General features: G+C 43.4%; 1 protein-coding gene across 2 annotated transcripts in view; it reads left to right on the top strand.

Moving 5' to 3' along the window:
- The window catches only part of PRDM2 (PR/SET domain 2), a 72,091-nt gene that overhangs the window by 46,737 nt on the left and 11,912 nt on the right, over nucleotides 1-13,442 (top strand). The window contains exons 7-9 of one of the 2 annotated variants that reach the window (XM_054175869.1): nucleotides 686-796; nucleotides 1,287-5,655; nucleotides 7,695-9,582. In XM_054175869.1, coding sequence (XP_054031844.1) covers nucleotides 686-796; nucleotides 1,287-5,655; nucleotides 7,695-7,707 — 4,493 coding nt within the window. In that variant the 3' untranslated portion in view covers nucleotides 7,708-9,582. Of the gene's footprint in view, nucleotides 1-685; nucleotides 797-1,286; nucleotides 5,656-7,694; nucleotides 9,583-13,442 lie in introns of those variants that run through there. The other variant, XM_054175868.1, reaches the window with a different exon arrangement.

The following is a 13,442-nucleotide window of genomic DNA, read 5'->3' as shown; positions in this document are numbered from 1 at the left end:
GTTCATCAGCCTGTGCCACTAATACATGCTGCTTAATTTTGCTGACAGGAAGCACTGGCAAACTTGTTCGTGTCAGTGGACATATGAATACCTTTATCCTTTACTGTTCCCTGGTTTTGTTGGTTTTACTGCCTTTGCCTTGTTGGTCAAGATCATGCTGCTTTTACTCTTCTCCTCATGTTACTACTTTGTACTTAACAACTCTATTCAAGTCATTATTCAGAGCATCCTTACAAGTAGAGAAGCCTCTCTGGGTTTCTTCTTCCTAAGGTGTTCCAGTTAATATTGAGAATTAACAGTATATGAAGAAATGTTGTATTCTCCATACATTATATCAGGTACAGTACTTTAACAGCCATATGAAGGTGTTGGGTAGCTCTCATGTGAGCTGGTTAACTCTGGACAATGCATTTCTGTTACAGTCTATTCTTGAAGTGTTCTGCAGCTGTAGAGTTTTAGAAACTCATTGTTACATTTACTTTTAATTTCTTCTAGTTCTGGAGACTCACTGACTTACCTGAATGCTGTCATTTTTACTCATCTGCCATTTGTACTCCTCAGCAAAACAGGGTTTCTCCAGAAGTATGTTGCATTCCAAAGCTGGGTGGTTGAATTCTGCCATTCAAATGTGAGTAATAAAAGTTGTTGAATGTGAATAATGAATGTTGGGGTTTTGTCTCCTCAGGAAAGAAAAAGACTCAGGAAAGTAAAAACAAGGGAAAGAAGGCAGCTGATACGAAACAGAAAAAGGCTGATTTGGATTCTACTCCTGCAGATATGAGGGATGCTAAAGAGGGTAAGTTTTCAGGTAGCTTCTTTTTTTTTCCCTTCCAACTATTTTATATTTTCCAATCAAAGGACACTTTTAGTCATGTTTCATGTTGGCATGTTATGTTAGTGTAACAAAGTGAACATGTCTATTGTTTGCCCAAAAGTTTTTATTTGTAAGGAGCTTGAGTATCAAAAGTATGTCATTAAACAGGCAACTCTGACAACAGGAAAAAACAATGCCTTGTAAACTTTAGACATAAATGCAAACAGCTTAGAACAGAAGGTCAGAACTAAGTCCTTATGCTAAAAATGCTGCATTTGGAGCTTAATTAAACAGTCATTAGTACAGTTTTACTCTCAATGTTGAGTCATAGCAGTGAGAAGTAGTGGCACTGTGTTGGGTCATAAGTGTTGGCTATGTTGTGTTGGAGGAAAAGTTATAAGGAAGATGCAGAATTCTTTGAAGAGTTGGGTAAAAATGTCTCATGCTTTTCTTTTCCTATTTTATGTATCAGGTCATAAAGAGGAAGATGAAACACCTTCTGTTTCTGCTGTACTGTCCCTGGAGCAAACAGCTGTGATTCAGGAGATGGTAAATCAGGATGTACTTCCAAAGCTGATGATCCCCAGTCCTACCAGTGAACCACAAATAGTGACTGAAGACAAGCAAGGAGAAATAATAAACTGTGCATCAGATGATTTAGATGATGATGAAGAGGAGGATGATGAAGAGGAAGAAGACGAAGAGGAAGTAGAAGATCCCAATATGCCTAAAGAAAACGCTGAAATGCCTTTGATATGTGAAGAAAAGTTAGAGTCTGTGGAGGAGCAGAAGAGTCTGTCAGAAGAATCTCCAGAAAGCTCTCCAAAGAAAAAGCTTGTTGTGAAAATTCCAAAAGCTAGAGGCGAATCCAACGGTGATGTTCAGGAAACATTCATGTTTCCCTGTCAGCACTGTGAGAGGAAGTTCACAACCAAGCAAGGCCTGGAACGCCACATGCACATCCACATATCTACTATCAACCACGCGTTCAAGTGTCGGTACTGCGGGAAAGCCTTCGGCACTCAAATCAACAGGCGAAGGCACGAGCGACGCCACGAGTCAGGGCTGAAAAGGAAACCCTTCCTAACACTAACATCATCACAACACTTGGATAATGTTGGTGATAACCAAATAATTGTGGATGATGGTCTTAAAGATGAGCTGAACGTTTCAAGTCTTGTGCAAGACTCTGTTGTCTTGGATTCGGAGAAAGTTTCCCAGGAGTTGTCCAACTCTGCTTTTGCTGAGGAGAATAAGGAGCCCAAAGAATTGCATCCCTGCAAATACTGCAAAAAGGTTTTTGGAACTCACACCAACATGAGGAGGCACCAGCGCAGGGTTCATGAACGCCATCTTATTCCCAAAGGTGTCAGGAGAAAAGGATTCTTCACCGAAGAGCCACCGCTTCAGATAGAGCAGGCCCCGCCGGTCCAGAGCGTGTACATAGCAAGCACGGAGATAGAAGAGGAAGGAGAAGTAGATGATGTCTATATTATGGATATTTCCAGCAATATCTCTGAAAATTTAAATTATTACATTGATGGTAAAATTCAGTCCAACAGCAGCACTAGCAACTGTGATGTGATTCAGATGGAGTCCAACTCTGCAGACTTGTATGGGCTAAATTGTATAATCAGCCCAGTCACGGTGGAAATTGCCCCAAATTTAAAGGTCACGCCAACACACGTGAATGAACCTCCTAAGGAACCCTCCAGCAGTGGGAGCAATGAATCCAAAAAGAGGAGAACTGCCAGCCCACCTCTTGTACCAAAAATAAAAACTGAAATAGACCCGGAACCTATAACTCCTACTAGTTCTTTAAATCTTCCTCTTAGCATTTCAACAGAAAGCTTGCCTTTCAACAAAGAGAAAGGGGTTTATTTGTCATCCAAATTAAAACAGCTTCTTCAGACGCAGGACAGTAAGAAGATAACTCCATCAAGTGAAATCCCTAAACTAGGGCCTTCTGTTACATCATCACCCATTTTGCCTCCAGTATCAGGTAGATTTAAAAGAAGGACCAGCTCTCCTCCCAGCTCTCCACAGCACAGCCCAGTACTTCGAGACTTCAAATCAGGTGAGGGAAAAACTGTCTGGAATGATAATATTCGGAGTTCAAAAATGCCAAAGTTAGAAAGCCACAGCAACTCACCTGCTTGGAGCTTGACTGGACGGGAGGAGAAAGAGCCTCCAAGCCCTCATTGTTTTGAAGACTACAAAATCTCCAAAGATTGGACAGCAGCTCCAGCTTTTGGCAGTGTGTGCAACCAGCAGCCGCTGGATTTATCCAGTGGTGTGAAACAAAGGTCTGACGTCAAAAACAAGAATCAGGTTCCCTGGGAATCTGTCTTAGATCTAAGTGTGCATAAGAAGCCTGGCAGCGATGCTGACATTAGGGACTATAAAGAAAATTCCATACAGCCAACCTGTAGTGGTGTTAAAAAGAAGAAACCAACCACCTGCATGTTACAGAAGGTCCTGCTCAATGAGTATAACGGGACAGATGCAGCCACGGACAGCACGCTCGGTGTGAACGCGAGCGCGAGTCCGAGCAAAGCCCTGGAGCCTCAGGCAGAACCTGATGTGGATCCCAGTTTGTCAGCATCATCGTCTGTTGACACTCAGCCCCTCAGTTCCTCTGCTTCCCCTGTGCCACAGGCATCTGCTGTACCTCCCGTGTGCCAGCTGCCTCCTTTGTTAACACCAACCAATCCTCCTTCCCCTCCGCCCTGCCCGCCTGTGCTAACAGTTGCTACATCGCCGCCTCCCCTACTTCCACCGATGCCCTTACCGACTCCAGATGTCTCTGCCAGCGCCACTAACACTTCGTCCTGTCCATCACCACTTTCTAACACTACCACCCAGTCCCCTCTACCAGTTCTTTCACCTACAGTTTCTCCTTCTCCGTCCCCTGTTCCTTCTGTTGAACCTCTTATTTCTGCCGCTTCACCTGGTCCGCCCACCCTCTCTTCCTCATCTTCCTCCTCCTCCTCTTCTTCCTCTTTCTCCTCCTCTTCATCTTCATCATCCCCATCTCCACCACCCCTTTCTGTGGTTTCTTCTGTCGTTTCCTCTGCTGATAATCTTGAAAATACTCTCCCGATGATCAAACAGGAGGAAGCTGAAACTGAGCAGCAGAAAGCGCGAGAAGATCCTCACACTTCAAGCGAATCGGGAGGAGTAGTGCAGGAAACGTTCAACAAAAGCTTTGTGTGCAATGTCTGCGAATCACCTTTCCTTTCCATTAAAGACCTAACCAAGCATTTATCCATTCATGCTGAAGAATGGCCCTTCAAATGTGAATTCTGTGTACAGCTTTTTAGGGATAAAACAGACTTGTCGGAACACCGCTTTCTGCTTCACGGAGTAGGAAATATCTTTGTTTGCTCGGTCTGTAAAAAGGAGTTTGCTTTTTTGTGCAATTTGCAGCAGCATCAGCGAGATCTCCATCCAGACAAAGAGTGCACACATCACGAGTTTGAAAGTGGGACTTTGAGACCCCAGAATTTTACTGACCCCAGTAAGGCCAACGCGGAGCACATGCAGAGCCTGCCGGAGGATTCTTTGGAACCTTCTAAAGAGGAGGAGGATGAAGATCTAAATGATTCCTCTGAGGAGCTTTATACTACTATAAAAATAATGGCATCTGGAGTAAAATCTAAAGATCCAGATGTTCGTATGGGCCTCAACCAACACTACCCGAGCTTTAAACCACCTCCATTTCAGTATCACCATCGTAATCCTATGGGTATTGGGGTTACTGCCACAAACTTCACTACCCACAATATTCCCCAGACTTTTACCACTGCCATTCGATGCACAAAATGTGGGAAGAGCGTGGATAACATGCCTGAGTTACACAAACACATCCTGGCCTGTGCTTCTGCCAGTGATAAAAAGAGATACACCCCTAAAAAAAATCCAGTGCCGCTGAAACAGACAGTGCAGCCTAAGAATGGCATGGTGGTTCTAGCTGGCCCTGGAAAGAACGCCTTCAGACGAATGGGTCAGCCTAAAAGACTGAATTTTAACGTTGAGATTAGCAAAATGTCCTCAAATAAACTAAAAATAAGTGCATTGAAAAAGAAAAACCAGCTCGTCCAGAAAGCTATCTTGCAAAAAAAGAAATCTGCCCAGCAGAAGGCAGAGCTGAAAAATCATCCATCCGAGTCAGACTCTCACATCTGCCCCTACTGTAACAGAGAGTTTACTTACATTGGGAGCTTGAACAAGCACGCCTCGTACAGCTGTCCCAAAAAACCCATCTCTCCCTCCTCTAAAAAGAACTCCAAAAAAAGTGCAAACTCTTCCCCTGCAAGCAGCGAGAAAGGCAGCAACCAGCGCAGGCGAACGGCGGATGCAGAAATCAAAATGCAGAGCATGCAGCCTCACTTGGGCAAGACCAGGGCACGAACCTCAGGACCTGCACAAATCCAGCTCCCCTCTGCGTCCTTCAGATCCAAACAGAACGTTAAATTTGGGCCTTCCATGCGATCCAAAAAGCCAAACTCTTCGTCCCTGAGGAACTCTAGTCCTGTAAGAGTGTCCAAAATGTCCCACGTTGAGGGGAAAAAGGCTAAGATGGTGGCTAAGAACAGTTCCGCTGGCATCTCCAGCAAAGCCTCCCGGAAACTGCACGTCAGGATACAAAGGAATAATAAAGCTGTTTTGCCAAGCAAGTCTGCTGTGGCAAGTAAGAAAAAGGCAGACAGGTTCGCTGTGAAGTCCAGAGAGAGGATTGGGGGACCTATCACACGGAGCCTCCAGCAGGCAGCAAACGCAGAGGCAGCAGAAAACAAAAGAGATGAAAGCAGTGCAAAGCAAGAACTAAAAGATTTCAGGTAAGCATTTACTTTGAAGTTGAAACAACGCAGGAGCACGTTGCTTGCTGCTTTGCCAGTTTTCTTGGCCTTTTATTTTGAGTGTCTCATCCTTAAATAAATAAAAACTAAAAGGTTGCATTTCCTAAACGGTGGTTTAGCAGCTGGGTCATGCTGAGGTATGATGTACATACTTGATGCATTTTGTCATGTTGTCATGAAATAACCTGGTTTGTATAGAGAATGGCTTGAACTAGAAACTGAATTGAACTCTGGAAACAAAACTAAACAAAAAAAAAAGAAAATTCAAAGAGAACCCCAATGTCAGTACCTGAGTGCAAATAAAGTTCACACCATGAAACTTAATCTTCTTGGAGACACTGACCTTGTATTTGATATCCAACACTGATGGTGGTCTGGGACCGTTCAGGATTTAGTTTCTGGGGGTTTACTAAACTGAAAATGACTGCTTTTTTTTTTCTTCCCCTTAATAAAACAACTTCTATTGTTGGGTTTTAATAAAAAGCATTCTCTGCATATCATAGAAAGAAGGAGGAAAAAAAAAAAACCCCAAGCCATGACCAAATACTTCAATAATGTATGTGCATACTGAGTCAGGTGATGAAATATTTCCTATAAGGGCAATAGACATGTAAGAAAAGTTCCATGAACGTGTACATTTGTAAGAAGTCTCATGCTGTTATGTTTCAGTATAAATGAATTTTATAATTAAAGTTCTATTTCTTTTTGAGAAGAAGCATTTTAATCACAAAGGGTAATACTTCAATAAATAAATAAAAATCTTTAATCTATGTGCCTGAGTCCCGATTTACATCTTCATGTAGCCTCCTAAATCCAAAGGATCTTCTGCAGAGTGGTTCTAATTTTTGTTAGCATGCTCCTGCCCTCTTTTAAGTCTTGCCAAATGGGTTGCTGGTTGGCTGAGTAACTTCCACAAAGCTCATGGAGTTCTTTTGGGTTTGGTAATTGCGGTGCCTGGCTGTGATTAACACCAAATTTATGGCTGAAGGGAGGATGTTTTTATCAAAGTAAATGATAGTGGAGGAAGGGGCTGGCGGCCTCCTTCTGACCAAGCGTCCCCTGGCAGAATTTGTCATCAAGTGTCAAACTGTTTGCAGCTCCTCTGTCCTATGGTGAAGACCTCCTAGTGGAAAGCTTTGAGCAAATGCTTTGTAAAGGTTCAACAGAGTTAGTTCAAAGTGCTAGAGGGGAATTTGACTTCAAATAGTCAATACCCAAATTAGGACATGTTGAAGGAGAAAAATGTTCCCGGAGCTTGGAGACTAATGGTGTAAGAAATGCCTTTGAGGAACAAAAAATGTCCATTAGGCCTGTTCTCTTGGGCCAGGAACATTTTCATGTTACTTAATTCTCATCAGCTGCTCTTTTGGTGTTGTGTGAAACATCTTACATGATGCCAGGAGAGATCAGTAGAGTCTGAAGCCAGAATGACACATCTTGCCATCTAAATTAATCATTTGACCTTAAGCAAAATAAACAGAGTGCTTGGAAATCTGGGCATATGGCAGTTGTTTAATAGCGTTTGGGGTAAAGAACAACTGACCTGGGGTTAAGATTTCCTTGACTGTCTCAAGTACTGTTAGTTGACTTTGGCAGCTTGCAATCTTTCCTGGCTTAATGAATAGCTGTGGTAGAAGAATTCTTGCCTTTTGTTTCTGAAATGATGTTCATAAATCTAGATGTAGTCAGCTTTTTGTTCTCTGTCAAGTACATGGTATGAAGAAGGGTTTTGCCTTCATACACTAATGTCAGCACAGGCTAAGTTGCTTCTACTCTAGAAGAATCAGAAAAGGTATTGTATAGGGCTGGGTCACCTCCTCCAGTGAGGTCAAGGAATCTTGGCACTGTTTGTTGTTGTTGGTTTTATTTTCCCAGGGAATCTTAATTCTTAATATTTTTCGTGTAATATTTGTCTCCAAAGTAGTTTTTCACCTTTCAGTTTCTCTGTGTAAACATAGTCCGTTCACAAAGAGTTTGTTTTGTCATTTATCTTCAGTTTCTGTGTTTTTATTTTCTAGGAATCTGCTGTAAAATCCAAACAAACAAACAAAAGTCCCTTAATGACATGGTAGAGCTGTTGCATGCTCAACTTAGGATAAGCACTACGACAATGGATGTGAAATCCACCAAGCTTGCAAAACCCGCTGAAGCTGACTCACAATCATAAAATTGCCTGCAGGCTTCTTGCTAATACTCAGTGTCAGGCCCAGACTTTCTTATTTCATGCCTGAGACACGTGCTGGGCTACGGGATGATACAGATAAGACAGAGGGGTACTGCTCAAAAAACAAAACCAACCCCCCAGGAAGCCATCAAAAGAGTGAGTGGGATTACCTAAACCAAACCTTTTGCTCTTGTGTCTGCTTCGCTCCTGGGTTTGTCCGTACCGTCACGAATTGCAGCCAGGCAGTTCAGTTGTATTCTTGGCAAAGCAGGTTCCTTGATTTTTGTCAATAATTCAGTGTAGATTCAGGGACAACAAATGTTGCTGCACTCAGAAGTCTTTTTGTCATGTATTACATCTCTTAGAGCCTTTTGTCTAAATGAATTGGTAGAGGCCAACCTAGCACGACCGAATTGCCCTCTCCTTCCCCTTTTCCTCCTCACTTTGAGTCTTTTAGATGTCCAGAGTACCATGGGAAAAAGCCTCATGTGGATGTTTTATGGATTTTTTTTTTTGTTTTCCCTCTAAATTCTTATTTATACATGCAAATTTTTTCTATAGCAATGAAATCCTGATAGCAGTTTCTAAATACCATATATATAATGAATGCAGTGTATCTTTTTATCAATAAGAAGCCTAGACCAGGACTCCATGCCTGTATATTTTGAAAAGTCCAATATATAATTGCTCTCAAAGGTTGTACACCTCTTCTCTAATAACTTAAGGCAGCAAAAATGGTTCTGTTGTTCATAACAGCTTTTTATTCTGGAAAATACCTTTGTCATGTGTTCATAGAACTTTCAAGATTAATGACAAGAATTGATGACAAGTGACTTAAGTTTCTTCATCCAGCCACCCCATATTTTTTTTGTTTTGTTTTGTTGTTCTTGACTTAAAAGTAATCTACCTCTTAAAATTTGTAGTTTAATACTTGTTTGGTGAATTTGTGCCACTTTAACTTTTCACTTTCACTATCATTCCCATTTTGTTACGTTTCTGTTACGGGGACTTTCTGTTGAGATATTGTATAAAGCATTTGTAGCAAGTTTAAAAACAAACAAAAAACCCCCACAAACAACCCCAACAAAATAAAATATTTAAAATTATTTAAATTGTTTTGGACACTTCAATTGTACTCTATGTGATTTACATTTGACATTAATTCCATTTTTGTTTCCTTTTGGGGTGTTGTTGTTTTTTTTTGGCGGGGGAAGGGATGTTATTAATCTTGGAGCATGTTCCTGTATGAAAAGTTTGCTGTTAGTTCTATTGTTTCTTCTCTTGGAGAGTGATACAAAGCCTATTCTAATGAAAACATTAAAAACTACAATTTGACATAAAAGTGGGGTTGTCATATTTGCTTTTGAACCTTGTAGCCTCTCTGAAGATTCTGTAAATGCAGGTAAGCAACTCAAGAGGGTTTTTCCTCCTCCAGCCGACGCTGCATGATGCAAGTTGGAGATGTATTGAAGAGTCTCTCTCTGTGGTGTTGCAAGCACTTAATGACCAACTAGATGGAACCATCATGACATGTTTTATATAACTGTAACCAATAAACCAAACTTCATAAAGACTTGTGGGAAACTTGCCTTTTGTATGGAAACCAGATGTACCAAGAAAAAGGAAACCATCTGCATCTAGAAGGAATTAAGTGTGCTTGCATCCCTTCGTTGTCTACACCCGCTTCTCTGAAACAAATCTGTACAGTTTGGCACTTTTGAGTTAGTCCTAGTTTTTTGGGTTTTAATTGTGGACACAGTGAATAAACTCTTTTAATGGAAATTCATACATTCATAGAATAGTTTGGGTTGGAAAGGACCTTAAAGATTATCTGCTTCCACTTCTCTTGCCTTGGGCCGGGGCACGTTCTGCTAGAGCAGGTTCCTCAAGGTCTCAGCCCACCTGGCCTTGAACATCTCTGGGTGGGGGGCATCTCCCCAGGCAACCTCTTTCAGTGTCTCTCCACCCTCACTGTAATGAATTCCTAATCTCCAGTCTAAATTTCTGCCCTTCCAGCTCCAAGCCATTGCCATTTGTGCTATAAGTACAAGCCCTTGTAAAAAGTCCCTCCATAGCTCTCCAGCAGTCTCTTTCTGGTACTGGAAGGCTGCTCTAAGGTCTCCTTCAAACTTTGCCTTCTCCAGGCTGAACAGCCCCAAATCTCCCAACCTGTCCCCATAGGGGTGCCTTCTGATGCTCTTCATGGTCTCCATTGGATCTACTCCGGCAGTTCGGTGCCCCTCTTATGCTGGGAGCACCAGAACTGGATGCAGTGCCTTGGGGTGGGGTCTTCCGAGAGCAGAGCAGTTGGGGAGGACCACCTCTCATGTAGTGCTGGTCACACTTCTTTTGATGAATCCCAGGACTCTCCAGAGGTCCCTTCTACCCCCTAGCATTCTGTGATTTACTGGAGAGATGTGCAGTAAGCTGATCGTAAATAAAGCGGCTTCCTTCCCTCAGTCCTTACTATTGCAGCAGGCGTCCTCTTGCCATTGTCTTTACTGTTCTCTGCTGCTATATTCTCCTCTTGTGCCCCAAGGGTGTTGCCACACTGAGGTGTTCACACATGCTGTACAATCATTTCTCTAGTGAAGTGCTGAGTGATGGAGATCTGTGTTCTATAAAGAGTGTTGATCAGCAAGGAGGACACTTTCATTCCGAAGGAGGCGACGCACCACAGATAGGAAATGTACCAACTTTTATGGTCCCTATTGCATCTCATCTGCATAATTGAATTTCTATGGCTTTTATAGCTGCCTCTTTATGATCTGAACGCAACAATAAAGCTGTAACCGTGCCAACACAGCACTGACACTTCTTGAAACGCATCCAAAGAGGCGATGACAACAATTACACTTGTCCTGTTTGCAGAGAGGAGCCGGCACGCTGCTTGGGATTAAATGCAGTGTCGGTTTAATAAAGCCGGCAGTGCTGAAGTGTGGAGGGGACAGCTAGCATGTTGCCTTTGCCTTTCTTCCCCTATTATCCAGTTTGCTAGAGGGAGTTGAAACTGAGAGTATCTTAAATATGTTTGCTTCTAGGCCTTAAAACCAGCCCAGGGGGTGCAGCCAGCCCCTGCATTCAGTGTTTCCTGCCCTGCTGCTGCTATGGTTGCTTTAGGCTCATAAATTTCTGGTCCTGTGTCTTGGCAGCATTTTGTGTTTGAAGCCTTTTGTTAAGCGTTCTGGGTTAGTTCCTGATGGTTTTCTGTGGGGAGAATGTCATGGAGACCTCATAGCTATATCCTGGCAAAGATGATCAGGGGGCTGGAGCAGCTCTGCTGTGAGGACAGGCTGAGGAGCTGGGCTTGTTCAGCCTGGAGTAGAGAAGACTCCAGGGAGACCTAATAGTGGCCTCCCAGTACGTTAAGGAGACTACAAAAAGGCTGCAGAGGGACTGTTTTCAAAGGCCTGCAGTGATAGGACAAGGAGCAATGGTTTGAAATTAGAGAAGAGGAGACTTAGAGTGGATGCTGGGAACAAATGTTTTGCTGTGAGGCTGTTGTTACACTGAAACAGGTTGCTCAAGGAGGTAGTTGAGGGCCCATCCCTGGAGATAGCTCAAGGTCAAGCTGAAAAAGGCTCAGCAGCCTGATCTAGTGGAGGATGTCCCTGCTGATTGCAGGAGGGTGGGACTAGATGACCTGTGGAGGTCCCTTCCAGCCCAGAGCATTCTATGATTCTAAGCTACTGTGTGAAATTTTAATGTTAAATGTAGAAGCTGATAATACTCCACTTAGGGTTGTGAGTTCACTTCCAAACTTATGGGGCCAGTGCCAGCTTTTGCTGGAGTCCATTTCAGCTAAGAAGCTGAGTTGCACATGATAAATAACTTGTGTTCAACCATAAAGGGAGAACTTGGAAGACCCTCACAAACAAATTCTAGATTTTGTTTACTAATGTGTGATCTGCCTTGAGTCCCATGATATTCTCCTCCTGTTCATGATGGATGTGAGCTAAAGGATAGATTCTGAACACCAAGTGCATGCTGGTTTGGAGCTGAGCTCTTGTGGTAAGTGAACTATGAAAAATAGGTAAACTTCTGCTTCATTGTTCTGGTAAAGAATTAGAAACTTCTGGGACTAGGATGAAACTTGGTAGTATCAGCTGGAGAGCCTTGGATACCAGTATAAAGGAAAGCTGATTTTGGGATCACCCTGGTGAGGCCTCATCTGGAGAACTCTGTCCAGTTGTGGACTCCCCGGTTCAAGAAGGACAGGGAGCTGCTGGAGAGGGTATGGCAAAGGGATACAAAGACGATTTAGGACTGGAATATCTCTGTTATGAAGAAAAGCTGAGGGACTTAGGGCTTTTTAGCCTGGAGAAGAGAGGGAGGGATCTTACCAGTGCTTACAAATACTTCAAGGGGAGGCTGGGGCCAGTCTTTGGTCAGTGATGCCCAGCAAGAGGACAAGAGGTAATGATGTAAAGTGTCCAGTGTCTAGCACAAAATCAGAACTCGGAGAGGGGCAGGAGATACTATAGTCCTGACTCCAGACTACAGACTTTGCTGATACTGACTACCAAACCTCTTTGGAGGAAGCCTCACTGCTGTTGAGTCACCTCTGACTGCTCCTTCCCACGCCTACTTGATGGCTTTTCTTTGTCATTTTGCTGATCCTGCACATTTGCTTCTCTTAGGAAGTCTTTAAAACTGCTTTTGGTAGAGGGTAGCATGAAAGTGTGCTGTTGAAAAAGAGCATTTGCTTGCTTTTTTCCCTTCCCTTCCCCCCCCCAGATACAAGGCAGTGAAACACTGAAACTCTAAGGGAAGCTTGAGGAGGCCTCAAGTTGGAGGGAGGCTTTTGAAGAGCTAGGTAGCTGCTTCATTTTCCTAATTTATTCAACGCCTGAGTGGTTTGTGAAGCACAGTGTACAATAATCAGCAACATGCCCTTTGTTTGTGTATATCACTGCTTGTTTTTTTGTAAGACTTTCATGTTTCACAAGCCAGACAGGGTCTCTGAGTCATGGTTTGGATGACAGTGCTCCCAGAGACTGCCAAAGGCTTGTGAGAAACAGCTCTGATTATTCAGTGGCTGATGTTCCGCTTTTCAGAAGCACAGGCTCAGCATTCGGGCTGGATGGTGCAGGGGGGTGTGCACCACCTCTCTGGAGGTGTGCTGCATTTCACAGCAGCTCCGCAGCTCTTAGTGCCCTGCTTGAGTCAAAAAAGAGTAACAAATCTATCTGGGCCTGTGTCAGCAGAGCCTGTCTCAATTCCTCTGCAGCTTAGGCAATGCTGTGCATCAAAGTTAGGAGCCTTCATAAGTGCAAGGAGTGAATGCCAAGAATAAATGCAAGGACTTTGTCAGGAAGGAGCTTTGCTGAGAACCCCAGGGTTGTTCAGCTTGGAGAGGAGAAGACTCCAGGGATACCTTAGAGCAGCCTACCAGTAATTGAAGGAGGCTGCAGGAGAGCTGGGGAGGGACTTGTTACAAGGGCTGGAAGTGATGTGACAGGGGGCAATGGACTGAAGCTTGAGGAAGGGAGATGGAGACTAGAGATTAGGGAGAAATTCTTTCAAGTGAGGGTGGTGAGACACTGGAACAGGTTGCCCAGGGAGGCTGTGCATGCCCCCTCCCTGGAGGTGTTCAAGTCCA

Source organism: Dryobates pubescens, chromosome 33, assembly GCF_014839835.1.
Source record: "Dryobates pubescens isolate bDryPub1 chromosome 33, bDryPub1.pri, whole genome shotgun sequence".
In the NCBI taxonomy this organism is placed as follows: domain Eukaryota; kingdom Metazoa; phylum Chordata; class Aves; order Piciformes; family Picidae; genus Dryobates; species Dryobates pubescens.
This window is presented reverse-complemented; position numbering and strand designations above follow the sequence as displayed.